The 25498-nt window shown below is 37.6% G+C and overlaps 1 protein-coding gene across 3 annotated transcripts in view; it reads left to right on the forward strand.

Annotated features, from left to right (window-relative positions):
• LOC103458525 (ryanodine receptor 3) overlaps nt 1-25237 on the forward strand; it is a 108702-nt gene extending 83465 nt beyond the window's left edge. For 2 of the 3 annotated variants that reach the window (XM_081603659.1, XM_081603658.1), the window contains 35 exons: nt 609-701; nt 1886-2056; nt 2630-2689; nt 2779-2913; nt 3446-3558; nt 5516-5612; nt 8350-8459; nt 8727-8778; nt 8854-8907; nt 8991-9090; nt 9171-9250; nt 9323-9399; nt 9899-9972; nt 10990-11007; nt 11586-11666; nt 12336-12424; nt 12502-12630; nt 12710-12814; nt 13867-13948; nt 15283-16595; nt 17677-17735; nt 17874-18048; nt 18603-18689; nt 18779-18970; nt 19382-19512; nt 19596-19638; nt 19765-19892; nt 19986-20046; nt 20139-20285; nt 21207-21341; nt 21426-21582; nt 22630-22694; nt 23115-23215; nt 23828-23879; nt 24210-25237. In XM_081603659.1, the coding sequence (XP_081459785.1) occupies nt 609-701; nt 1886-2056; nt 2630-2689; nt 2779-2913; nt 3446-3558; nt 5516-5612; nt 8350-8459; nt 8727-8778; nt 8854-8907; nt 8991-9090; nt 9171-9250; nt 9323-9399; nt 9899-9972; nt 10990-11007; nt 11586-11666; nt 12336-12424; nt 12502-12630; nt 12710-12814; nt 13867-13948; nt 15283-16595; nt 17677-17735; nt 17874-18048; nt 18603-18689; nt 18779-18970; nt 19382-19512; nt 19596-19638; nt 19765-19892; nt 19986-20046; nt 20139-20285; nt 21207-21341; nt 21426-21582; nt 22630-22694; nt 23115-23215; nt 23828-23879; nt 24210-24305 (4662 nt within the window). In that variant the 3' untranslated portion in view covers nt 24306-25237. Of the gene's footprint in view, nt 1-608; nt 702-1307; nt 1323-1885; nt 2057-2629; nt 2690-2778; nt 2914-3445; nt 3559-5515; nt 5613-8349; nt 8460-8726; nt 8779-8853; nt 8908-8990; nt 9091-9170; nt 9251-9322; nt 9400-9898; nt 9973-10989; nt 11008-11585; nt 11667-12335; nt 12425-12501; nt 12631-12709; nt 12815-13866; nt 13949-15282; nt 16596-17676; nt 17736-17873; nt 18049-18602; nt 18690-18778; nt 18971-19381; nt 19513-19595; nt 19639-19764; nt 19893-19985; nt 20047-20138; nt 20286-21206; nt 21342-21425; nt 21583-22629; nt 22695-23114; nt 23216-23827; nt 23880-24209 lie in introns of all 3 variants that reach the window. The other variant, XM_017302490.2, reaches the window with a different exon arrangement.
• Nucleotides 25238-25498: the final 261 nt, after the last annotated feature.

Raw genomic sequence — 25498 nt, forward strand, 5'->3', positions numbered from 1 at the left:
AGGGTTTTTGCTAATTTTATGAATTTTGAAGTGAGTTTGTGATCCTCTGAACTGCTGATGTTTTCGAAATAGTTTCTATTGTCTGTTGTGAAACCATAGTTCTGTGCCGTGTGACAGACCTGGTGGGGATGGAGAAAGGGAAGCTGGTCAGAGTAAATAGAAAATAGATAGAGCTAAATACAATACAATCTGAGAATGAAAACCTGATTTAGTTTGCATAAGCTTCAAGAAAATAGCAGAGGTTTTCCCTTCTCACTGACAAAAGCCCTAAACACAAAACCAGAGCTGCTTTGGAAGGGTTTGATCAATGGATGTCCTTATGTTAGAATGGTCCATATAGTCCAGACCCTATATCTAATCAAAATTTGAAAAACGATGTGCACAGATGCTCTTCACATTAGTCCCTATCCCGTCTGATTGAGTTGTAATTGCAGCAAAATGCGCTTCTAGTAATGATTCCCACTGCAAAGTTATTCATCACTTGTGTTAGTCCATCACATATAATCTCAATAAAATATGTTGGGTTTGTAATGTCTTAAGATTTTGGTTGTAACTTGACATTTATAGACTGACATGTATTCTTTCTTTTTTTTTTTTTTCTCCCCCAGAACTTTAAAAGAGAAGAGCAAAACTTTGTGGTTCAAAATGAAATCAACAATCTTTCTTTCTTGACCGGAGACAATAAAACAAAGATGTCAAAGGTATGTTGATTTACTGGCATGTTTCTTCACAGTGGATGAACTCAAATTTACACGTTCTGGACTTTACATGCAGCAGATTGATGTAATCTAAATAATTTACTGTTTCCATGAGATATAAAAAAGAGCAAACCACTATAAACATGGACATTAATAGGACACATGTTAACATCTTCTCTGCCATGTAAAAAAAAACAACTTTATTTTGTCAATACATGTGCTCATATGTTAACATGAAAATGCTATAAGAATATCACAGAATCGGGGTGTTCACTCCTACAACAATACACACACGTCTGAGAGGATTTAGAAATCTAAATCATTTTTTTAAGGAATACACTACGGAGCCTTCTGACATTATATAATCTTTTAAATCTTCTATGTGTGTGTATATCGTGTGCATGGTTATTACAAAAAAAACACAAATTTTCATTCCTCAGCTCCAATACATCTGCTTGGTTGAGCACTTTGAAGAAAAATAAAATGTTTTTCATCGCACTGCATGTCCATATGACGAGGACTTTGTGCCTCCATTATTAACTCTCACCCCCTTTTCCCCCTAACTGCTTCTTTCTGTCTGTCTCTATCTATCCCTCTAACTCAAAACAGTCCTTTAAGGAAAAGGTAGAGTGATGCAGTGCATGCGCTGTTAACCTGCCAGCTTATTGGCTTGTATGCGCTTGTCACCAAGCAGAAAAGCCAATAGCTTGTGCCTGATGTGCTGTATAGTCTATAGTTTAGTTATATATTATGCTACCTGGTTTTTTGTGGCCTCCATTTATCAGTGTGTGACATGGTGAGTTTGTTCATTCCTCACTGCTGTATGGGTCAATCACAGTTCATCTGGTATAAAAAGCTTTGCCCCTCTGCAGCATCTTATGTGATTATGTGTGTGTTTGCAGTTGATTGTGATATCCCAGTAGTTAAAAGCTATGTGTGTATTTTGTTGTTAGTCTGTCATTAGCAGTTCAATATGTGTGTTTGTCAGTGTTTATACAATATTTTCAAGATACATTGATATTTGTGAGGAAACGTGTTTTTACTGAGCCGATTGTGGAGTTTTTCACACAGTAAGTGCTTTGCTAAATAAATCTTCTCCAATGCTACCAGCCGCTGAATTTTGACCAATAAAGTTTCTAGTTTTTACTCTCCACTACATGTGTTTTTTGTTGTTTGTTTTTTTTAAGTCTGGAGGACAAGACCAGGAGAGAAAACATAAGAAGAGGCGCGGCGAGTTTTACTCCATTCAGACATCATTAATTGTGGCCGCTCTGAAGAAGATGCTGCCAATCGGCCTCAACATGTGCACCCCTGGGGATCAGGAGCTGATTTCTCTTGCCAAGACCCGCTACCTCATGGTGAGGAACCCATTGGAAGAAAAGATTGAAACACTTACATGAGAACACAGCCTAAAGAAATGCAAATTGATGGTGTAATAGAAAATACTTGAACGTCTCAAATAATTTTTGATACTCCTTGAAGTTTTTCATTTTTTATTTTTCATCTCTTGTGATGCACCAACACATTATTAAGTTAATTTAAAGAAAGTCAAGAATTTGAAGCACATATTTGTATCCAGCTGCAGTACCCATCACTTATGAATCCTTTTGATATATTTATATGTTTCCTATTTTAGCTGATGTAAGGTTATGCATGTCACCCATAGGAAACAATATAGGGAACATCTTATCTACATATTTTCATAGTTTCCTATTATTGCTTACTCAAGAATGCGTTTTCTTTATAGGAGAAAAATGGAAATGCCATCAGAATTTCTTTTGCCTTCTCTGCTGCTTCAAGCTTGATATTTTGTGACCTTATTTTTTGAAATGGCTTTGCTGAACCTTTTATTATGGCCTGACATTTTCTATCCTGCATGTAATTTGTAGCAAGTCTCTCTCTCTCTCTCTCTCTTCATCTCCTATTTACAGAAAGATACAGATGAAGAGGTTAAAGACCACATACATCAAAATTTGCACCTTCGAGAAAAGGTACAAAAGCAAAATTTAAGTACATTTCCTCATTAATCAACATGTTGTCAATTTACTTTGCTTTCAACTTTATCTAAATATTCTCTTAGTCTGAGGACCCTGCTGTGCGGTGGCAGCTGAACCTGTATAAGGACATCGTGATGAGGATTGAAAGCCCACCTGACCCTGAACGAGTGGTTGATCGTATCCAAAGGATCTCTGCTGCCATCTTTAATCTGGAACAGGTCAAAATAAAGACACATTGGTGGATGTGATGGCAGTAACTATTTTATATTAAAAATACAATTGGAATGATTTCAGTTGGAAGAAGTTGTTATGGTAATCAGGTTTTAAATATCATGAAAAACATAGAAGGTACTGCAACAGATAGATGGTTGGACTTTATTATCGCTTTGCAAGAAAATAAACCATGTTGTTATAGTCAAAAAGTTACACACAAAAACATAAATATGAAAGTCATATTAATATTTACTTTATAACGATGGTTGTAACTGTTGTTTTCTTAGAATTATGATAAAGCACATTAGATGCACAAGTTTTTTTGGGGTTTTTTTTGTTGCCCACTAAGGTTATAAAGTAAACAGGTTTGCCAAGAAACCACACTTTCCCTTGTCATCCAAAATATCCCGTCATGATTCTGGCAAGACCTTTGTCCATTCTTTTTTACCAGAATTTGTAAAATTCATTTAAATTTGTTGGGGTTTTTTGGCACAGCCGGCACAAAAAGCCGTGATATTACTTATCTACCCTCCTTAGGTGGAGCAGCCACTGAGATCCAAGAAGTGCGTGTGGCAGAAGTTGCTCTCCAAACAGCGAAAGCGTGCAGTTGTTGCCTGCTTCCGAATGGCCCCCCTTTATAATCTACCAAGGTACTGCATTGCACAGTTAAACTAAAAACATTCACAATTCCCTTCATTTTTAAAAGGTCTCCATCCAATCCTCTCTAACGGTAAGCACTATGAATTGCCTTGTTGCTAAAAAATTTGCTATATAAATAAAATTACCTTTACCTTTTTACCTTAATGAGCTAATGGCAGAACTCTGCAGGAAGCCTCTTGGCACCTTGAACAAATTAGAAATGGTTCAGTAAATGCTTCAGAATCTCCTTTCCCACTGTAACGTCTACTTTTGCTGTTTGTTCAGCTCTTTTGTTTCTCCTTCCTAGTTCCTGACCCCACATTAATACATACATAGCCTGCAGCTGCTATTGTCACATGTAAGAAGGAAGGAATGAGCAGTTGTAATTTTATGGCCTGCTGCTCTCTAACTCAATCAGAGGACGTCAGGCAGAGTGCTCACAGCTTCGAGGAAAACAATTAACAAGCCCGATACCTCAGGGTGGCCTTCTTCAATATGTGCTCAGATCCTGCCCGCCTCTCTGACAGCATGACTCATTTATTCAGAATTGTTGACAGTAACATATGACTCAGAGTAGGTAATAATTACTGGATGCTATGCACAAAGCGGAGGCTTCTTATTTTCCTGTAGAGATTTATATGAGAAGTGTGAAAATGAAGCTTCTCTGTAGCACTTTATGCTTTGTCAGATGTCATCTTTTTTTCTTTTGTCTCTCTTTTCAGTCTTTATTCTGTCCCCTATCTCAAGACTCTGTTGTACCTCTGCCTCATCCCCATAGGCACAAAAATAATAATTACTTCATGAATTCCTTCCGACACATTTGGCTGGGGATAATGCATGAGAACACAGACTATGACAGTCTGCTCTCAGTGCTGACGGTAAAGAAGCGCTAACCTAGTACTGCTCTCAGGCTTGTGGCTACGCTTGTTTCCCTCTGGGCACAGTTTCTGCCTCAGGTTATCTCTGGCTAATCCACAGGTCCACACATTTGCAGCAACACGCTCAGCCTGAATCCATTCTTAAAACTTAGAAACATTTTTTTGTTCAATCTAACTTCCTTCTTCTCTTGAAAAAAAGTCACAAAAAATAAACCTGAGGAAAACTATTTAAATAAGGTGCATCTCAACAAATTAGAATATCATAATTAAAGTATTTCTTTTCCCCAGTGATTGAATCAAAAATGTTACATTTGGCACTGTGAACACCAAAAGCTTTATTGCATTTAAGATCAGAATGGACTATGTGTGTCATTAAATCTGATTGAATTGTATTGTTGTGAGTTTCATTTATTCATTATTGCTGTAAAATTAGAACTAATTTGAACCTGTTTTTCTAATAACATGCTTTGAGGTGTTTTGTGTAAATATGCATGGTACGACTATGAAAAATTAAACTTACAGTAACTAATTGTTATGTCCAAGAAATTCATCAGAAAAATATCCGACTGTTCTTCCGTCATTGATATCTTCACAAGTAGGATAAGTCATATAAGGTAATTAAAGTGGCTAAAAGCAGTTTCTTATATTAATGGAAAGTTGAGTGGAAGGAGAAAACATGCACAATGATTAAATTATTGAAATTATTATTTTTTGTTTGTTTTTTTAAAGAATATAATGTGTTTAATTAGCTGTGCCTTCGAGGAAATTCACAGTTTAATAGCAGAAAAGTAATTTAAATGACATTCTAATTTTTGAGAGTCACCTATACATGTGCCCTGTAAAAAATGTTGCTTTGGTTGACTAGTTGGATATACTTCCCTAAATCCTTGGGTAGGTGTACTTCAACCAAGAGCTGAGATCTTAAAGGTGAAAGCAATGCTCATCAACAGACTGTACATGTAAAGAGACCAGCTGGATGTGCCAGAACCCTAAACTAACCAGCATCAACCCCTTCTTAAAGAAACCTATCCTCCTTTGGCCTTTTCCTTCCTGTCTAACCCAGCCTTAATGTCCTCTTACCCCTTGCTAGGCATCGCTCTATTAACCTCTTCCTTCTGGCATATCAAAGTATATGGATAGAAACAGAGGAGTACTCTTTTGAGGAGAAGCTGGTGCAGGACCTCGCAGTAAGTAGTCATGCCTCTCACCTCCCCAGTTCTCCTCATGTACGTTCCTATGAGCTGTGCATAGTTGCATAGTGTATGTCCACCAGTCTTCGTCTTGTCAGTCTCATGCCATTGTCAGTTTGTGTAACCGAGTCACTCCTGGTGACCCAGGTAGTGAAGGGATGTGTTTCAGGTAAGCATGACATCTCTGCTGATGTCAGGGCGACTTGATGCGTTGTGTTAAACACAGGTAGGGAAGCATCCTGTCACAATGCTTCAACTTACCGTTTTAATTTATTAAGTTTGTCTTTCTCCATTTTTTTTGTTACTCCCAGACTTCATCTATTTAGTGTAGAAGCTCAAAAACAGACACTACAGTTGAAGTTTTTGTAGCTTCACACACATGCATGTATAAAATCACAATCACACACATCTTCTCTGCAATAAGATGAAAGCGTCTCTACTTTTAAAACTAAATAATGTAAAAAAAATTCCTTGGTTCTAAAACCCAATATAAATAACCAAAGAAAAAAGAAAAATTAAGGATAAAAAAAAAATTTGTATAAAAAAAAAATTATGTTTCAGAACTTAAGTATCTAAAACAGTGGTCCCCAAACTTTTTCCTGTGAGGGCCACATAACTTTTCCCTTCTCTGGTGGGGGGCCGGAGTCAGTTTGTAACAGAAAAAGTGTGACGATTGCAGGAGTGCGTAAATGTAAAAATTTATTGTTTTCCAGAAAGCACAATCAAATAACCCTCTCTGGGTTCTTCACAGAACAAAAGTCAGGAAATAAATAATAACCAAATAACCCTCTCTAGGTTCTTCACAGAAAAAATCCAGGAAGGATTATAATCCGTATTTTCCTAACTATGAGCCACACCGGACTATAAACCACAACCCCAAAGTTTTTTTTAAAACCAGTAAACATATAAGCCGCAGATAACTGCCACTCCAGGTTTTCCACAACGATGCAGCAGCAGCAGAGGGGGGCGGACACCCAAAATTTGAGTCATAACAGGTCAATTGAATATCACATTTATTACGTAGGAAAAGAAAAGTTGCCAAGTTTAGATTTAACTGAACTGATTACGGTAGTTTCCGAACGGTAACTGTAACAGTAAAAGTGCTGATCCTTCATGTTGCTACTAGCATGTGCTAAATGAAAATGGGCGCCTTCTTCTTCTTCTTCTTTAGATTTCAACAGCAGCTTGCATCCATTATTGTTGCACTACTGCCATCTACTGGATCCTAATATCTATACCTCAAATTCTCATAATGATCCCAGTATTATTTAAAAAACTGTTAAATAGCATTTCCCCTCAATGCTATTTAACTGATCAACAACATTCTCAAATTTCAATTCCCTATTAAAACCTAATTCCGTTTTAATGGGCGCTTTCTTCTTTGATTTCCAATTTTGACTTCCAATGATTCACTTTGTAATGGTCTCGCTATGGTGTCTTGTACCAAAACTAATCAGCCAAACTCCTTTCACACGAGTCAGGATTAATTAGTTCTTCCTTTATTTCCACGTAGAATGGAGTGAAACTGTCAAAACACAAACAACTCAGGATGAGCTCAGAGCAGCTTACAGAAGTGTTTTACATTCAGATACATACATTAGAAGTACAACTGATACAACAGCTACCTCAGAATGCTATGAGCTGCAATGCTACGTAACGACCTGAGAAATCTTAGCAGCCTGCTAGTTAGCAATGACGTAGCACATAATCAAATCGCCCGCAGGTATTTCCAAAACTAATTCAATAAAAAAGGTACTTATTTTATCATATGTTAACATAAAGGCTCGTTTTGAAGTATAAGCTGCTACTTACAGGCATTGCTTCGAAGAACTCGACCTGGAATGCGGCGTTCATAACAGACACTTGTGTTCGTCTGCTCTACCGCTAGCAAACAACCGCACTGATTACGTAACATAAAAGTCAAGCAGTTCCCTAAAAGTCCAACAGATGGCAGCAATGCACCTTGCAAAACAAAACACTCACAGTTTACAGGACACACTTCCTGCTAAAGAGCCCTCTGGTGGTTGAAGAAAAATCCACATATAAACCGGAAAAATACGGTATATGAAAAAAAAATTTGAATTCTCTCTGGTATTGTTTCGGGAGGCCGGACCAAATGTGGAGGCGGGCCGGATCCGGCCCGCGGGCTGTAGTTTGGGGACCCCTGATCTAAAACATTAAGTTTCAGATACTTAATGCTGTCTCATTTTTTCTGCCCTTTATAAGATCACACTTCACGACTGCTGCAAGCCAAAATTAGCTGATTAATTAGTCAAGCTATCAGCTCATAGCTTGATTTACTGTGTTTTAGCTCTAGGTCATTTCAGCACTTATCTCTGACATAACATTAAAGTGACTTTAAATTGTGGAAATCCTATCACAGAAACCTTTATCTCTTTTAAAACTTTTTAAAACTTTGATTACAGTAATAAGCCCAGGCCTGGTTTCTGTATGTGAACTCATTGGATATTTGTGTTATTAGATAACATAAATATGGAATTAAGTCATGCTTAACTCCATCCACATTCGACAACAACGCCATCTCTGAGTGCATTTATATGCCAGATTGTGTGTATAAAATATGCCTGTCATCATTAAGCATGTGGTTTGTATGGCGCATGTTATCAGATATTCTCTTGAGACGTGGAATAAAATAAATGCACCCAACAATTTGTTGGCTGTTCAGAATACGAGGTATTCTGAGTTACAATTCTGATTTGTTCTTTTTGCGCAGAAAACACAGCCTAAAGTGGAAGAAGAGGAAGAGGAGGAGGTCCGAAAGCAACCAGACCCTTTACACCAGCTCATCCTTCATTTTAGCCACAATGCTCTGACTGAATGCAGGTAAATTCACAGTCACCCCCCCCCCCCCACACACACACCTGGCCACCTGGCAATGGCACAAGCTGCTCCATCTGTGATCCATAATTGCTTTGGACCTCTTCACAACTGATAACGTGGGTGTTAAGTGTGAATTGCCCATTTTTGTATAAAGTAGGGAGACCTCATTAATGTTGTTGGAACAAGTGGCTGAAAATGATTATTTATAGTTAGAATGTAAATGTCCGATGTGCAAAGTCTAACTAGAAATGCATTTCTTTGTTTCATTAGTTCGTTGGAAGAGGATCCCTTGTATATTGCATATGCAGATATGATGGCAAAGGTACAGCATTTTCTTCACTGTTTTAGTATGCTTCTTTGGAAATGGTGCATTTTTAATCTTTGCTTTCCATTTCAGAGTTGTGCTGAAGGCGAAGAAGAAGAAGAAGAGGGAAAAGAGAAAACATTTGAGGTACTGTTACCTTTAGGGTTTTTTTGTTTTTTATTATTATTATTTTTGTGAATACTTTTTGCAAACATCTTGATTTCTAATAGGAAAAGGAAACGGAGAAACAGAAGATGCTGTATCAGCAAGCCCGACTGCACGACCGAGGTGCAGCAGAAATGGTTCTTCAAATGATTAGTGCCAGCAAAGGTAGTAAAAATCACACACCTGTGTGCTGTCCTGCAGCGGCCATATTTGGTCAATTTATCATCCATTCTGCGTAATCTCAGGTCGACTTGGTGCCACGGTGACTTTCACCCTCAAACTGGGCATCTCCGTTCTCAACGGTGGAAACATCCTGGTCCAGCAGGTATGCATCGTTTAACGCGTTGACCATTTACCAACTTCAGCTTATCTGAATAATCTGGCTTTTATTATACAGAAAATGCTGGATTATCTCAAGGAGAAAAGAGACGTGGGGTTTTTCAAAAGTCTGTCTGGATTGATGATGTCATGCAGGTAATAACAATACAATTGTTCAATGTAAAACATTGTTTTTTTTAGTTCTAATTATGTTACAGCATGTTTGACATAGAACTGGGGTAGAAAATTGGCTTCTCATGGCAACAGCAGTCAATAGTAGATATAAGGTTTCCTACACAGCATGGAAAAGCATGGAGATTTATTTATGTCATTCAATGAATTGGAAAAGGAAACATTTTCTATGATAGATTAAACTTATATCAGTGTTAATGTCTTTTTTAAAAGGATGATGCTAACCTTAAATATTTGGAATAATTGTTCAATTTCTTGAGGTATTCAAATTGGCAACTCAAATATTTCACTATAGAATATTTTGCTTTCGGGACCCAATAAATGATCCTCAGAGCTTTTGACTTTTGCACGTTTCAACAGCAGATCTCTTTCCCTTTTTTTCCCCAACTTTGTAGAATTTGAAAAACGCAGACAAATGAGATTCTGTGTTTTTAAAGTTCATTCTGCGTCATTTCTTTCTCAGTGTTCTGGATTTGAATGCCTTTGAAAGGCAAAACAAAGCCGAAGGCCTGGGGATGGTTACTGAAGAGGGATCAAGTGAGTAAGGATGATAAACGTGGTAAAATCTTCTTCGCAATCCTAGCTCTTCTTCAACATTGCGTCTGACTGATCTTTCCTGCTCTGGGGGATATTTAGTTGACTGAAAGTGTTGTAAAAAGTTCATTAAAGATTTACTGTAAAATGATATTTGTCAGTGATGAGACTCTAGACCCTCAGTAATAAAAATCCAGTAGTTCATTTGCTCTTTTTATATGCAAACCGTCTCCTAATAGATCAGTATCTTCATTAAAATGAAAATTAAATCCAGATGATAAAATCTGTGGGTTTTATTGGCGCAGCAGATGGGGCGTTTAACCCTTTACTAATGCTGTATGTGAACAGATTTCTGGCTCAATCTGATTTAGCCCAGCTGGTGGCGTTATCACCTAGTAAACTACCCCTTATTTTCACATGATGTGCTTCTGACCATAATGGTTTCTACGATGACTGCAAAACAAAACAAAAACAAAAGAGATGGGATTAGCTTGCAAGAACATTTGCTCTTTGGTTTGTTATTGCTCAAATCCATCTCCACGTCATGTGTGTTTCTTGTTTCTTGTTTCGTGTCGTCATGTCATCCCGCAGACAAACCTGTGCTACTGTATGTCAAAGTCCTGTCTGAGTCCTAAAAATGTCACAAACACATTTACATATAATGTTTCTATTAAACTGATGGGTTGCATACAGTATAGTGACTTTTTTTAATCATACATAACCCAGCTCATTTTCACCTCATAAGATCAGGCATAAGTGATGGTTACTGTTTTTTGTCTAAACTCCTGCCCGGTGAGCAACCTGTGCTTCCTGTAAGACTGCAATAATTGTTACTGTATGTCAGTGTTGCCAATCAGTGTATGTAAATTAAATATATATCTATAGTCCTATCATTGTTTCCCCTGCTCCTACCTATTCTGATTAAATTTCAATGTCTTCTCCTTTGCTTATGTCTGCCTTTGTTTTGTTTGTTTGTTTGTTTGTTTCCTTCTGATCATGTTTTAATGTCATCGATCCCAGTCAACGTGAGTGAGCGGGGTAAATACATGGTTTAGATTCTACTCATTGTATGCTGTGCTGACATCTTGACTGCTCTAGCTCCCTTTTTTCTTCCTTTCCTTGTTTCCTCCCGGTTCCTATTTTCTCTTCTTTCTTTTTTATGAATGCGATGCAATGTCAATATTTGAACCCTGGACTGAGTAAACTAATGCATGCTCTTTTACTCTCCGGTCAGACCCCTAAGACTGTTTGAAATGTTTTAGTTTAGGAAATCAGTGCTTGCTTTTTCCTTTGGGACCTTTATTTATTTATTTATTTATTTTTTAAGATTTGTATAATACTAACCAGCGTGAATTATGAGTTAAATCTACCAAAGCTTTGTTTGTGTAAACAACAAAGTTCAGCTCTCTTCCTGTATTTTTTTATTTATTTTTGGATTGATGCACTTGACCTTGTATGTGTGCTCTCAACAGAATAGTGCACAAGATTTAAGGTTGTTTGTCAACAAGGAAGCAGCTTTATAAGGAGGCAAACATTAAGAAAGCTTGTATGCCTGCATAGATATAAAAGCACTGATCAATATTTAAACTAAAAAAGTATTTTATGCTTGTTCTCAGGTTCCAAGGTTCTGCAAAATGATGAGTTCACTAAGGATCTCTTTAGGTTTCTGCAACTTCTCTGTGAGGGTCATAACAATGGTAGGTTGGCTTTTAAATGTCAGAATTTCAGATAATGTTTGATGCAGCCCAGTAATATTTGAGAGGACAGATTTGGGGTAAATAAAGTACTTCTGCTGAGAAAAGATATTGAACTTTTTTCAAATGTACTAACACAAAGTAGTGAATACATGAAGTGGTAGGAAATTTCTAAATGGTTTTCCATTTTTTTTAAATAAAAATTTGAAATGTTTGGCCTCCATTCTTTTTTTTTAGCCTTCCTTCCTCTGAGGTTTGCTAGAGTGAATAAACATTAAGCAGTCAAATGAACACAGCAGACAGAATAAAGTTGTAGAGAAATTTAAAACAAAGTTAGGGAGTAAAGTAAAATCCCAACTTCTGAATATCTGAGAGCAATGTGAAAATTGTAATGCTGAAAGAGCCGCAGAGATGCAGCTCAGGTGTAAGAATCCGTGGACAGGAAGTCTACAACATTAGTTGTTCACTCTATTTTCTTTATGTATGTGTGGAAAACAAGAGCCACAAAACTTGATGTTTGCAGTTTCTTTCCCTCAAACATTCATTTTCTTCTGATAGAACTGAGAAGCTGATCAGAGTTGCTGAGCAGATGGATATGACAAAATGTGAAGAAGGCTGAGGAAGTCATTTAATTCATACTTTATGCTTAATTGTCTGTCATGTGCGTTTTAGATTTTCAAAATTTCCTGAGGACCCAAACGGGGAATACCACCACAGTCAATATCATCATCAGCACAGTTGACTACCTGCTTAGACTCCAGGTAGCCCACTGTAGCATGCAGACCTTCTGCTTTTCCTCTATAAAAGACAACAATTAACTTATTAGTTCCTCTTTTAGGAATCCATCAGTGATTTCTACTGGTATTATTCTGGTAAGGATGTCATTGATGAAGCTGGCCAGAGGAACTTTTCTAAAGCACTGTCAGTTGCCAAACAGGTCTTCAACTCTTTGACAGAGTATATACAGGTATTGCATCACCACACACTGCTCCACAGTTAGCCATGTCACTCTTTCCCTCCTATCAACCGTATTGTTTGTCCTCCAGGGTCCATGCATCGGTAATCAGCAGAGTCTGGCTCACAGCAGGCTGTGGGATGCAGTTGTGGGCTTCTTGCATGTCTTTGCCAACATGCAGATGAAATTATCCCAGGTATTTGATTTATGTCAGCAGAAATAAACTTGAACTTGTCAGACGTGAGGAAGTATTTCTTTGATAGAAATGTTTCTATTGTTTTCATTTGTGAGCTTGGCAACCACTTCCTAGACTGTTATGCTAAAAAGTTTGGCATAATATTTACAACAATGTCTAACCATTTTACAGATGATACTTGCAGGGTGAAAGTAGAGACAATACATCTTGTTGTATGTATCTTTCAGTTAAAATGAAAATGATTTTCTTGTTATATTTCAATGCTTTTTACAAATGATATGCATGTAAAGACTTAGCCACATTGTTGAGGAATCAGCTTCCAATAGGAAGTCAGCTTTGAAATTCTTTAAAGGTTGAAAGTATAGTCAAATATTTGCTAATGAACTTGTCAGCTGAATTGCATTTTCTGTTGTACATATTTTTGTCTGTAAATCCATAAATTGTTTAGAATTTTGGCTTTAAATAAATATCATAGAAGGTAATGTGGATATAAAAGTGCATTTCAGTCAAAGTCAGAATATAAATACTCAAATATTTTTTTTATATGGAACCACTTATGCAGTTAAAATTAAAAAACCTGAACAGCATTAGCATTAGTTTTCTGAGACACCACTAGAGGTCACTCCAGCCTCAATGATAACATTGCCTGTTACTGCAATACAATCACGTTAGCCAATTTAGTTATAAGATTTATAACCTTATCTTATCATCTCTAAGGATTTAGGTGTGACAGTGGATGTTGCAGAGCACATGTGCGGGGGTTGAATTCAACCCATCAAAGTTAGGTTTGGATTTATGGCATGGTTAATACAAGATCCAGAGAGACCCTAAATGAGTCAGAGTGGCCCAGCCATCTGCTCCTGGACGGTGAAATAACATCAACCCTGGTGATGATCGATGGATGTTGAGTTGAGGGACCGTCTGGCCCCCAGCAGAATCCGAAGCAGCCTTGATCACTTGAGACTCAGCTCAGGGTTATTAAATAGTGCAGAGCAATCCCTACAGGAAGGCCATCAGTTGTCTGAGTGATATTTTTTCCCTTCTCGCAACAGGACTCCAGTCAGATTGAATTACTGAAGGAGCTCCTGGACCTGCAGCAGGACATGATTGTCATGATGCTTTCTCTTCTAGAAGGTACGTTTACTTCATGATTGAAATATATAACCAACTGTTAGATCCTCTGAATCTTACAAAAAGTATTCATGCAACTTGCACTTTTTTTTTTTTTTTTACATAATGCCAAGTTAAAGACCCAGTCAATATATTTTGTTGTGATTGTCACAGGATAGGCCAAATCAAAGCAACAACTATAAATGGAGGGGTAAAATGAGCCATGGTTTTCAAAATCTTTGAATAAATAAAAATTAAGAGTGGCTCGCAATGAAATTGCACCCCCTTACCTCTGATACCCCTACGAAATACAGTGCAGACAATGACATTCAAATGTTGCTTGTCAATAAATTCTTCTGCATGTAATTTAGATTTAACAAATGGCATATTAAAGAGCACGGGATATAGCAGACAAGTCAGGCATAATGAAAGATTTAAGCTATAAAACAATATTCCAAGCTTTGGATCTGAAAATAGTTGGCACTTTTGCCACCATACAAAAACATTGTTACTTTAGGGAAGCTGCAGATAATTCAAATGGGAGAAATTCTGGACAGAACATCTATTAATTGCGCACTTTGTGAATCTGGATTTTATGGAAGAGTGCCAAAGAGAGAGACTTTACTTGAAGAAAGAAGTGCTAAATAAAGCCTTGCAGGGGTCAGACCTGTCTGGGAATGTACTTTTGGACAGATGAGACCCAAATGTCTCATCTACTTTTTTTTTTTTTTGCTTCATGTGAAAAATCACACAAAAAAATTACATTACCATAAATAAATCATTAGAATGTGGTGGTATCAACATGCTTTTCTTCAGCAGATAGGGAAGTTGGTCAAGGTTGAATGGGAGATTGACAGAGCTTCTTTAAAAATAGATATTTCCTTCGGGGCAGTACCTTACAAAACAAACGCAGAGCTACAGATGAATGTTTTATGACAAAGCAGGTTTGTGTCTTAGAGTGGGCAAGTCAAAGTCCAGACCTAAATCCAAATGAATCCGTGGAAAATGTACAGATGGCCTTTAATCCTGTTGACCTTGATCTATATTACTGGTGGAGACATTCCCAAAAATAACATTGTGCTGTAATTCCATCAGAAGGTGGTTTTACAAAGTCCAATCAGATACACTGATTACAAAGTGCTTGTCACATTTTCAGAAAGTTATTTGTAAATAATTTTAAAAACCATGTGACATTTTCCAGTGCTGTGTCAGTTTATCGCAAAAAAAATCCCAATTAAAATAAATTGAAGTTAGTGGTTGGAATATGACAAAATGCAAAACAAAGTTCAGCACTACAGTTTTTTCCCATGGATGTAATTCCTTACAAACCCTTTTTCGATCACCTTGTTGTTTAACAGGTAACGTTGTGAATGGAACTATTGGCAAACAGATGGTTGACACCTTGGTGGAGTCTTCAAGTAACTTGGAGATGATTCTGAAATTTTTTGACATGTTCCTCAAGCTGAAGGACTTGACGACATCAGACAGTTTTAAGGAATACGACTCAGAGAGTAAAGGCGTCATTTCTAAGAAGGACTTTCAAAAGTCCATGGAGAACCAGAAGCAGTACTCTCAGTCTGAAATTGAGTTTCTTCTCTCCTGCGCTGAGGCTGATGAAAACGACATGTTTAGTTACAAACAATTTGTGGAGAGATTTCATGAACCAGCAAAGGACATTGGCTTCAATGTGGCCGTGTTGCTCACCAACCTCTCGGAGCATATGCCCCATGATGCTCGTCTCTCTACTTTCCTTAACCTGGCTGAAAGCGTCCTGAGCTACTTTGAGCCTTTCTTGGGTCGTATTGAGATCATGGGTGGAGCCAAACGCATCGAGAGGGTCTACTTTGAGATCAGTGAGTCAAGTCGCACGCAGTGGGAAAAGCCTCAGGTGAAAGAGTCGAAGCGGCAGTTCATTTTCGATGTGGTCAATGAGGGCGGGGAGAGTGAGAAGATGGAGCTGTTTGTCAACTTCTGTGAGGACACCATCTTTGAAATGCAGCTGGCTTCTCAGATCTCAGAGCCGGATCCTGTTGAGCGTTCTGACGAGGATGAGGACGAGAGCCAAAATGTAGTGGAGAATCAGGACGAGGAAGAAGAGGAGAACGTCATGATGGAGTCTTCCTCAGCTTTCACAATCGCCTGCATCTCAATGAGAAAGAACCTGTGTCACTTCCGACAACTGCTCACTCTGAAGAGCATGAGGCGGCAGTATCGGCGATTCAGGAAGATGAGTGTGAGGGAGATGGTGAAGGGCTTCTTCTCTTTTTTCTGGATGATCATCACTGGTCTTTTCCACTTTATCTACAGCCTGGTTTGGGGTTTCTTCCACATCTTGTGGACCACTATGTTTGGGGGTGGCCTGGTCGAAGGGGCTAAGAATATGAAGGTGACGGATATCTTGGGAAACATGCCTGACCCCACTCAGTTTGGGATTCATGGAGATGTCCTGGAAACAGAAAAAATGGAGGCCAACGATGCTTCAGCTTTGGAGGAGATGGGTCAGATGGTTCAGGGCGATGCAGCGGAGACTGACCTGATGGCGGAGCTGCTCAACATACCGCCAAAGAGGGAGGGCAAGCATGGCAGTGAGCCAGGTTTGGGGGACGTATCGGAGGTGGTGGTGGGAGATGCTCCATCAATAGCCAGCGCCGTCAAGCAGAAGAAGGCACAGGTTAGTAATAATACCTTTCAAAGTACTGTATTCAACTTCTTCAAATTTAGTCATGTTACAACGTCAATGTCTATTACTGGAATATTATGTGATAAAGCAACACAAAGTTGAGCCTAATTGTGAAGTGAAAAAAAATATGCATTTTTAATTTTTTTTTCCAATATTATTAAGCCCCTTGTTTTCTGAAAACTTTAAATAAAGTTATTAGCTATTATTATTATGTTATTATTGTTACGCCTATTTAAAGACATAATGGTTTATATTTGAGCTACTAGCAAAATCAGCAAAGGTAGATAAGGGTTAAGTTTTTACTGACAAAATTACATTTTCAAAAATAGAAAATGTTACGTAAACCAAAAGTATTAATTTTCAATAATCATGTTTTTTCTTTATTTTATGTTATTTCATTAGAAATAGAACCACATATATCAAGCAACTTTTACTCAAAACCAGATCTGGGTACATCCACATTTGCATTCAGTTAATTTTTAAACATATCAAACACTTATATAAATCATGTTCCTGTTGTGCCTAGAAAATAAAAATCAGTTGATACATGACCCTAAAAATATGGCATATATACTTTTCTTTACATTTATGATGTATAATAATTTACAGCTCCTTAGACAATTTTGGGCCATGTGGGAAAAAACCCTGGTTTGTTAGGAAACATTGGTGAACATCAGAAAGACCAAGGAATACAGCAGTCATACATGTGGACATATTCATGTGTTGAAAAACAATGTAATGGCAGAAAAGAAGTTCTACTTAAGTATTAATTCAGGTCGGTTGCTTACATATACAGACTATGCTTTCCAGAGTTTTATTTGTAAGGCCTTTCACAATTATACATACCCGCCACGTATCCCAATAGAAAACATTCACATCACTAATAATGAAATTTGCGGCTGCAGTCTGACAAAATGTAAAGAAGTTCTTGGGACAAGCATGTTTGTGCAGAGCAAAAGCAAAATAGATTAACTGTGAACCATAACTGTCTTGTGTGTTGTGTCATAATTTCTTTTGCGCTTCAGTAATTTTTGACTTGAAAATAAATGTTGAACATGCAATTTTTTAACAGATGGCTGCAAAGAAGAAGGCTTCAAATGGAGACTACAGATCAGACTCAGAGAAGGGAGAGTGAGTGTAGTTTTTCATAAACTACAAACTTTGTACTTGTGTGCATAGAAATACTTCTGCATTCACTCTTATTCTTCAAACACTTTTTTTCCTCACATACTTCACACTTTCTGTCACTAATGGAATTTACGTTTGCAGTTCAGAGGATGGTGAGAAAAAGGACCATGACAAGACCAAGGACGAAGCTCCACCACAGCATTCGATAGAGGAGAGAAGAGCCCCAAAGAAGAGGCTCGGCCTGAGGAAAGAACCACCAGAGGCCTTTATGGCCAGCTTTCTGGCTGGCTTAGAAATCTACCAGACTAAGATGCTGGTCAGAAGTTTACCTATGATTACTCTCAACACCAAATCAATAAATGCTTGGCCAAAGCATCTTAAAATTTGTTATGGTTGAGACTGATTAACAAGGAATTATTCACTGTTTGTCAGGTTTAACAGTGGATAACCAAGCACTCCCACACATTGCTTTGGAGGCAGTTGCCATGATAACAAGAAAAGACAAACTTGGACTAAAAAAAATACAGATAAATGCTTTGCCTTTTTTGCAGACTTCAACCACCTAATGTTTTTTTGTTTTTTTTTTCATTTCCTCTGATTGAAAGTTTTTGTCTTGGTATTTAAAAAGCTCACCTGCGATGTTTCTGAGCAGCTGTCAATCTACAGAATTTAGCCTGCAGCATTAAGTTTAGACTTTACATAAAAACCTGATCACATATCAACATGAACATGTGCTGCTTACAACAAATGCTTTCTTGGTTCTTTTTTTTTTTTTTTTTTTAATGAAGCACCAGAACTTTAAAGAAAACTGTAATTGAATAAGTTGCATATATAACTCATGCAGACATTATTCTCATAATTTCTTTATAGAACTACCTGGCTAGAAATTTCTACAACTTGCGCTTCTTGGCACTTTTTGTTGCCTTTGCAATCAACTTCATACTTCTCTTCTACAAGGTACATTTGTTTTTACACCATTCTGATATTACGATTGAGAATTTGACCTCGTTTGCTTTGTTTTACACGTTAATAAAATGCTCTTTTAGGTGACCGGTGATTACTCAGAAGATGAAGACCCCTGGAGCCGGAGAGGCAAAGGAGAGGAGGAGGATGAAGGAGCACTCGAGTACTTTGTCCTGCAGGAAAGCACTGGTTACATGGCACCAACACTTTGTTGTCTGGCAGTACTACATACCATCATATCTTTCCTGTGTGTGGTGGGATATTACTATTTGAAGGTATATTGACAAAAAATATCATTATGTAAGCTGTCCATTGCAAAACTATTCATTTACTTGAACTTTAGCACTATCTGCACAAAACTATATGACGGTTATATGTAAACATTCTGCATCGTGGCAGTAGCTTTATTAGATAGGTTGATTTTTTTTTTTTCTTCTTAAGTGGGAACCATCTTGAAAACCTCATAAAATAGCTTTTCTCTGCCTCCATTAAATAAAACTTTTAAAAAAACACTCAGGAATCCTATTGCTATTCAAATTTAATCTTAGGGTTTTCATTGTATTTTTCAAAGACTTATTTTGATTTTGACTTCTTATATAATCTTATATAATCTGTTTCTCTAAAAAAAAAAAAATTAGGTTAGTGTTTAAGACTTGAACCTAAAAACGTGTTTTTCTTTACACAAGGTGCCTCTGGTTGTGTTCAAACGAGAAAAGGAAATAGCTAGGAAGCTGGAGTTTGCAGGCCTCTATATTACCGAGCAGCCGTCTGACGACGACATTAAAGGACAGTGGGACAGGCTGGTCATCAACACCCCGTGAGTCAATCACATCACTGTTATTTCTCTCTGAGCTGTAACAGTGGTTTAATTTTTATGTGTGCTTTTGTGGCTTTTATCAGCTCCTTTCCCAACAACTACTGGGATAAATTTGTCAAACGCAAAGTAAGTTGTTTAAATATTTGTTTTCTTGGTCAAATCTGTAATCCACACAAGGTCTAAAGTAAAACCAAAAGAGGAGCCTCCCTGCTCGTCTTCTCACTTGTTTATTTTTCTGACTGCTGTTTGCAGGTGATTAAAAAGTATGGAGACCTGTACGGAGCAGAGAGGATAGCAGAACTGCTGGGGTTGGACAAGAGTGCTCTGGATTTCAACCCCACAGAGGAGACGGTTGCCAAGGAGGCATCACTAGTGTCATGGTGTGAGATTGGAGCAATAAATAGCTACGAGACTGGAATATGAGGGCAAACAGAAAACATGAATGATTAATACCAGCTTATTTCCTTTTCCAGGCTGAGCTCAATTGATACAAAATACCAGGTCTGGAAAATGGGAGTGGTGTTTACGGACAACGTAAGTCGACATAATAAGTGACAATCATATTTTGGGATTTTCCTTTTAGTGTCACTCAGCTATTGATTCTGATCATTTTGTGTCTGCAATAGTCATTCCTGTATCTAGTTTGGTACACAACCATGTCCATTCTGGGGCACTACAACAACTTTTTTTTCGCTGCCCATCTGCTGGACATCGCCATGGGTTTCAAGACCCTCCGCACAATCCTGTCCTCCGTCACTCATAATGGCAAACAGGTAAGAAGAAGGAGGCAAGTCTTCTTCTAGACAACAGGGGTCAGTGCTGAGTTAAGGATTGAGGGTAAAATTTGTGTGAGGCACACAATAGATTTAGCCTACAAGCTACAATCAGCAAAAGAAGATCAAAGTCTTTAATTGTTGCTTTGTAAGTCAAGAGAATTAAGTAGAATTTTTAATTGAAGTATTTTAAACAATAAACCAACTTTAACTATATCACTGCAGTTACATATGCAGTTAAAACTGAGTGCACTAGTTAAACAAATTTTAACTAGTGCATTCTGGAGCATTTTTTGGTTCAACTAAAACCAGGCTTGAATACTGCCTGACCTGCATGTGCAGTTTTTTTTTTTTTTTTTTTTTTAAACAATTTATGCAGGGTAATATGCAAGTAAGGCTGATAAAGAATTTAGTTTTCTCACTGAAATTTTCTTGCAATCTGAACTACAATTATAAAATAACCAGAGGCATAAATCAAACTTTAATTTCATCACAGTCTCAGGAGTGAGAGAAAATCTAAAAAGTTTGAGACCTTTAGGAATTACTGACACTTTTCAAAGTCATTGGCCTGTGGGTAGATCCATCAATCACGTTTATAGTCCAAGTTTAATTTTTTGCAGCTTCCTTGATTTTATCTTTTAAGCTGACATGCAGATTAGTGTTTGGGCCAAGTCTGGACAGAGCTGTATGTTAAATGTAAAATTAAATGTTTTAAATTAGATTTATGACTAGCAAATACATGCTGCAGCTCTTTTGATCTCACCTGCTCCTCTCTACAGAGATCCCGCTGTTCTCCTTGTTAAAGAGAACAAGTGGTGATTGTCAAACCTGCCTCCGCTGTGCTGATTATGTTTCAAACCAAAACATGTAATAAAAGTACATTGGCAGATGGTAATGACTGTTCCCCACTTTCCTCTACAGCTTGTGTTGACAGTCGGCTTGCTGGCAGTCGTGGTCTATCTCTACACTGTGGTGGCATTTAACTTCTTCAGGAAGTTCTACAACAAGAGCGCGGATGACGATGAGCCAGACATGAAGTGTGATGATATGATGACGGTGAACGGAAAACGCCATTTTTTTCTCCAACTTAACTTGTCTCATTCTCACACTTAAAACAATTCTCCATTTTTGTTGTCGTAGTGCTACCTGTTCCACATGTACGTTGGGGTGAGAGCAGGAGGCGGCATCGGGGACGAAATCGAGGACCCGGCGGGCGACCCGTATGAACTCTACCGCATCCTTTTTGACATTACGTTCTTCTTCTTTGTCATTGTTATCCTGCTGGCTATCATTCAAGGTAGGTTTGTCAAGTGTACACACAGTCTTTACTAGAAATATTTTTAGGAAATAATGAAACGATCTGTTTCATTTGGCTCAAAGATGCTGTCTGATATTTTTTATTACATTCTCCTCACTTCCCAATCAACTCTTTTAGATTTTGTCACAATATAGCCGGAGAGGGTTCTGTGATACAAGAAAGACAAGTGGTGCTTGTCAAAACTCTCAATACATGTAGAAATGAATAGATGGCTTGATAAAGTAATTAATGTGCTAAATATTTCATGAAGAAAAGGAAAAAGGCACATAAACTAATATCATTTTTAAAAGTTTTAATTTAATATATCGCTAATACTTCATTTCAATTTTATTTCAAATCTTATACTTTTATTAGTTTCCTTATTTTTTTCTAATTTTTCGTATTGTGTATTTATATATTTAGTCATTATTTACTGTTACGTTTTTTTTTAGCATGTATTGATTTATTTTGTCTTGTAATATTTCTTATATTTTTCTTCTGCTGTTTCTATCCTTTGTCTGCTTTTGTTTGTTTTGTTTTTTTTAAGATTTCTGTTTTGCTTTTCCTTCTGACTCTTTATGAGACTTTAAATTGGAAAAGGGGGAAGATGAGGAGAGGAGGAGTCTGATAGGTGGGGATACAGATTCAGCTTTCCTCCTATTGGGCAAAGTCAAGATCCAAGCTCCCCCTCTTTAAAGATCATTAGTTTTTACCAAATTGTATAAAAGTTTTTTAATGGCCCAGTCAAAGTCCAGACCTAAAGACTTGTAATTTGCTGTCAGATTGCAGCTTGTGGTTTTCTCTTAAAAGAATAAGGAAAAATGATTTGCAAAGCTGATAGAAGCACAAAGCAAAAGGAGATTTTACAAGGTATTGACTCAGGCAGTGTGAATATAGTTGCAGTGCATTTCATAACCCCCACCCAAAAGAGTGACTTTTGCAGCTGCAACTTGAATGAAGGAAAAATAGTTCAAAAGTACATCTGCAGGACACTTTGTCTTCAGGATGATGCTTATTTATGCCCATAACATCTGTTTGTGGATGTAGGTTTGATCATTGACGCCTTTGGAGAGCTGAGAGATCAGCAGGAACAAGTCAAAGAAGACATGGAGGTAAGAAAATGTTTTACATAATTTAATGCGGATTTTGACCCAATTTCAGGATTTTTTTTGTGTGTGTGAATAGTGTATGTTTTGTGTCTGTCAATACATACATTTAATTATTACATACATGATGGGGTAATCTTAGACAAAATATATGACGGAGGCAAAGTAAAATTGCATGCTTTTCTCACACTACATACAACTTAGCATGCCTTCTTCAGAGTAATTTTCTCAGCCTTAGTATTCACATAAAACATGAATCAGGTGCTGACACGGGTGATGTTACAATCTTAGATGAACTCAAAACTACAGGAGACGTGAAATCAACCTGGGGGAGAATGCCTTATATCACACTTACCAAACACAATAATGCTAGTGAAGCAACGTAGAATAAATCCTATAAACACATTTTTATCTTATCTCCCTCAGACCAAATGTTTCATTTGCGGCATTGGTAATGACTACTTTGACACAACGCCTCATGGCTTCGAGACTCACACCCTGCAAGAGCACAATTTGGCCAACTACCTGTAAGTACAAACCTTCACGGTAATTAGTATGTCCATTTTTCCTCATTATGCGTTGCTTTTGATCTTTAACTACGTGACTGATAGATTTAGCACATTGGCACAGTATTTGGGGCGAAACGATCCAGATCACTCGATCCAGGAGACGCCCCTCCCCCCCGGTGTGCTTCCTCTGAACTCCCTGCTTGGCCATGGCTTCTGCATAACACCACTAACAACAGAAAGTCTCAGTCCATTTGCTCTCACAGTCAGCTAGCCGGTGGATCCGAGACGACCTCATTATCTCGCTTCATTACTATTTAATGCTATGAACTTTATTGGAAAATAGGTTTGCCATAGTGCACTCTCATGCAGTATTCATTATGAGCCGGCGTGCTGTGACGCCCACAGAGATATGGTGGCTCGTTGCCATTTACACCTGATTTTGGAAGCAGCAGGTGATTCAGGGATGGAGGCAGGGTTTTGTTGCTTTGTTTAGACTCTCGCCTCAGACATTGATTGTCCAAAAATAACGTGGCATCATGTAACAAATTTGAATCTGCACATCTCATTTTCTCTCTCTCTTGTCTGTGCGTAGAATGTTACGAACTAACGGTGATGTTTTTGTCTTTTAAGGTTTTTCTTGATGTACCTCATCAATAAGGATGAAACGGAGCACACTGGCCAGGTAGAGTATCTTCTCTATGCACAAAGCCTAAGGGTATCATTATAAGATCCTTCAGTCATCTGTCTGATCTTGTTTGATTATAAAGATGTAAAACCAGTTGTTAGCTACTTAGGTTTGAGGTGCACCAAACTAGTTAAGCTAAAACGATCCAAACACATTCCAAGTGCTGAGAATATGAAGAGAAGAACAATTTCTATTGGTTAAGAAAATGATCCTGAATCAGACAGAATTGCTCCCTCTGATGTGCAAAAATGTGGTGTGAGGATTTCAAGTTCCTTAATTTAAGTTGGCTTTTTTAATCTCATAAGACTGTCTCTGCTTGGTGCCCAGGAGTCCTATGTGTGGAAGATGTATCAGGAGCGCTGCTGGGATTTCTTCCCAGCTGGAGATTGCTTCCGGAAGCAGTACGAAGACCAGCTGGGATAGAGAAGATGCATTTTCCTTTTCTCTATTCAGACAGATTTAACACACACACACACACACACACACAGTCAACCCAGCATTGCTTTGGAAATGGTTGGCAAGAAGCTTAAAGAAATGTTTTTATTAAAAACAAGAGATGAGTGGAGGTCATGTTGATCGCCACTGTTGGTACAGGAAAAAAAAAAGGATTCTGACTTACTCAGACTTATTTGATCTGTTTTAGATTCGGGACTTGTTATTGACGTGTGTTGCCTTTTCAACAACATAACCCCAAGTTATTGCACAATTTTTTTTATATTTATTTATAGTGTTTTGGAAAAATAGTGGGTATGTGGGGTTATCAGACAATGTTTCAGTCAATATTATGCACAATGTATGAATGTCGAACCTGAGACTTAATGCCAAAAGAAAAGCAGAGAAGTGTAGAAGATAATATATAGTGGGCAAAAATGTGACTACAGAAAAGTTTTATTCAGATGTTGTAACATTGCATATTAAAGTGACGTTTCTAGAGAGAAGTGGCAAAAGGTAAAATAAATGCCTAAAGTTCTTTATGAAGTGCCTTACAGTACTGTATCTACATTACAATGAAGCTATGCAAAATGTTTGTTTTTTTTGTTTTTTTTCCATATTGTATGTAATACAATAGTCTTACTGGAGCGATAATCTGTTAACTGACCAGATACAGTACGTAGTTTGTGGTTGAACGTGGAAGAAAAAAACGTTGGTATTTCCTATTTTGTTGCTGAATGCAGCATAACTTCAAATGTTCGAGATACAGTGTAAAAATAACAAATGGAATAAACCGATCACCCCTCAACGTCAACAAAATAGATAAAATAATGAACTGCTATTGTATGGCGATTTGTATGTAATAGCTTTGCTGATCTGTGCATTTCTTTTGATGGAAAAGAAATAAATTGTTGAAGAACTAATGCAGTTCGTGTACGTCTTTCCGGTTGTGGAACTGCTTTTCAAACACAAAGCTACAAGATGTGCCAAGACACAAAAGCAGGATGTGATGTCTATCCATTCTGCTGGATGTAATTTTTGTTTCTTCTTAGTAATATAACTACATTAGGTTAGTTGAAAATAGATTGATGCTCATAAATAAATCAGTCCATAGCTTTTTAAGATCACTCTGATGGATGTTTACTTCCTTTGTTTGAGATATTACACTAAAGGAAGTATGAGAA

The sequence above is a fragment of the Poecilia reticulata genome, chromosome 22 (assembly GCF_904066995.2).
Source record: "Poecilia reticulata chromosome 22, P_reticulata-male-v2, whole genome shotgun sequence".
In the NCBI taxonomy this organism is placed as follows: domain Eukaryota; kingdom Metazoa; phylum Chordata; class Actinopteri; order Cyprinodontiformes; family Poeciliidae; genus Poecilia; species Poecilia reticulata.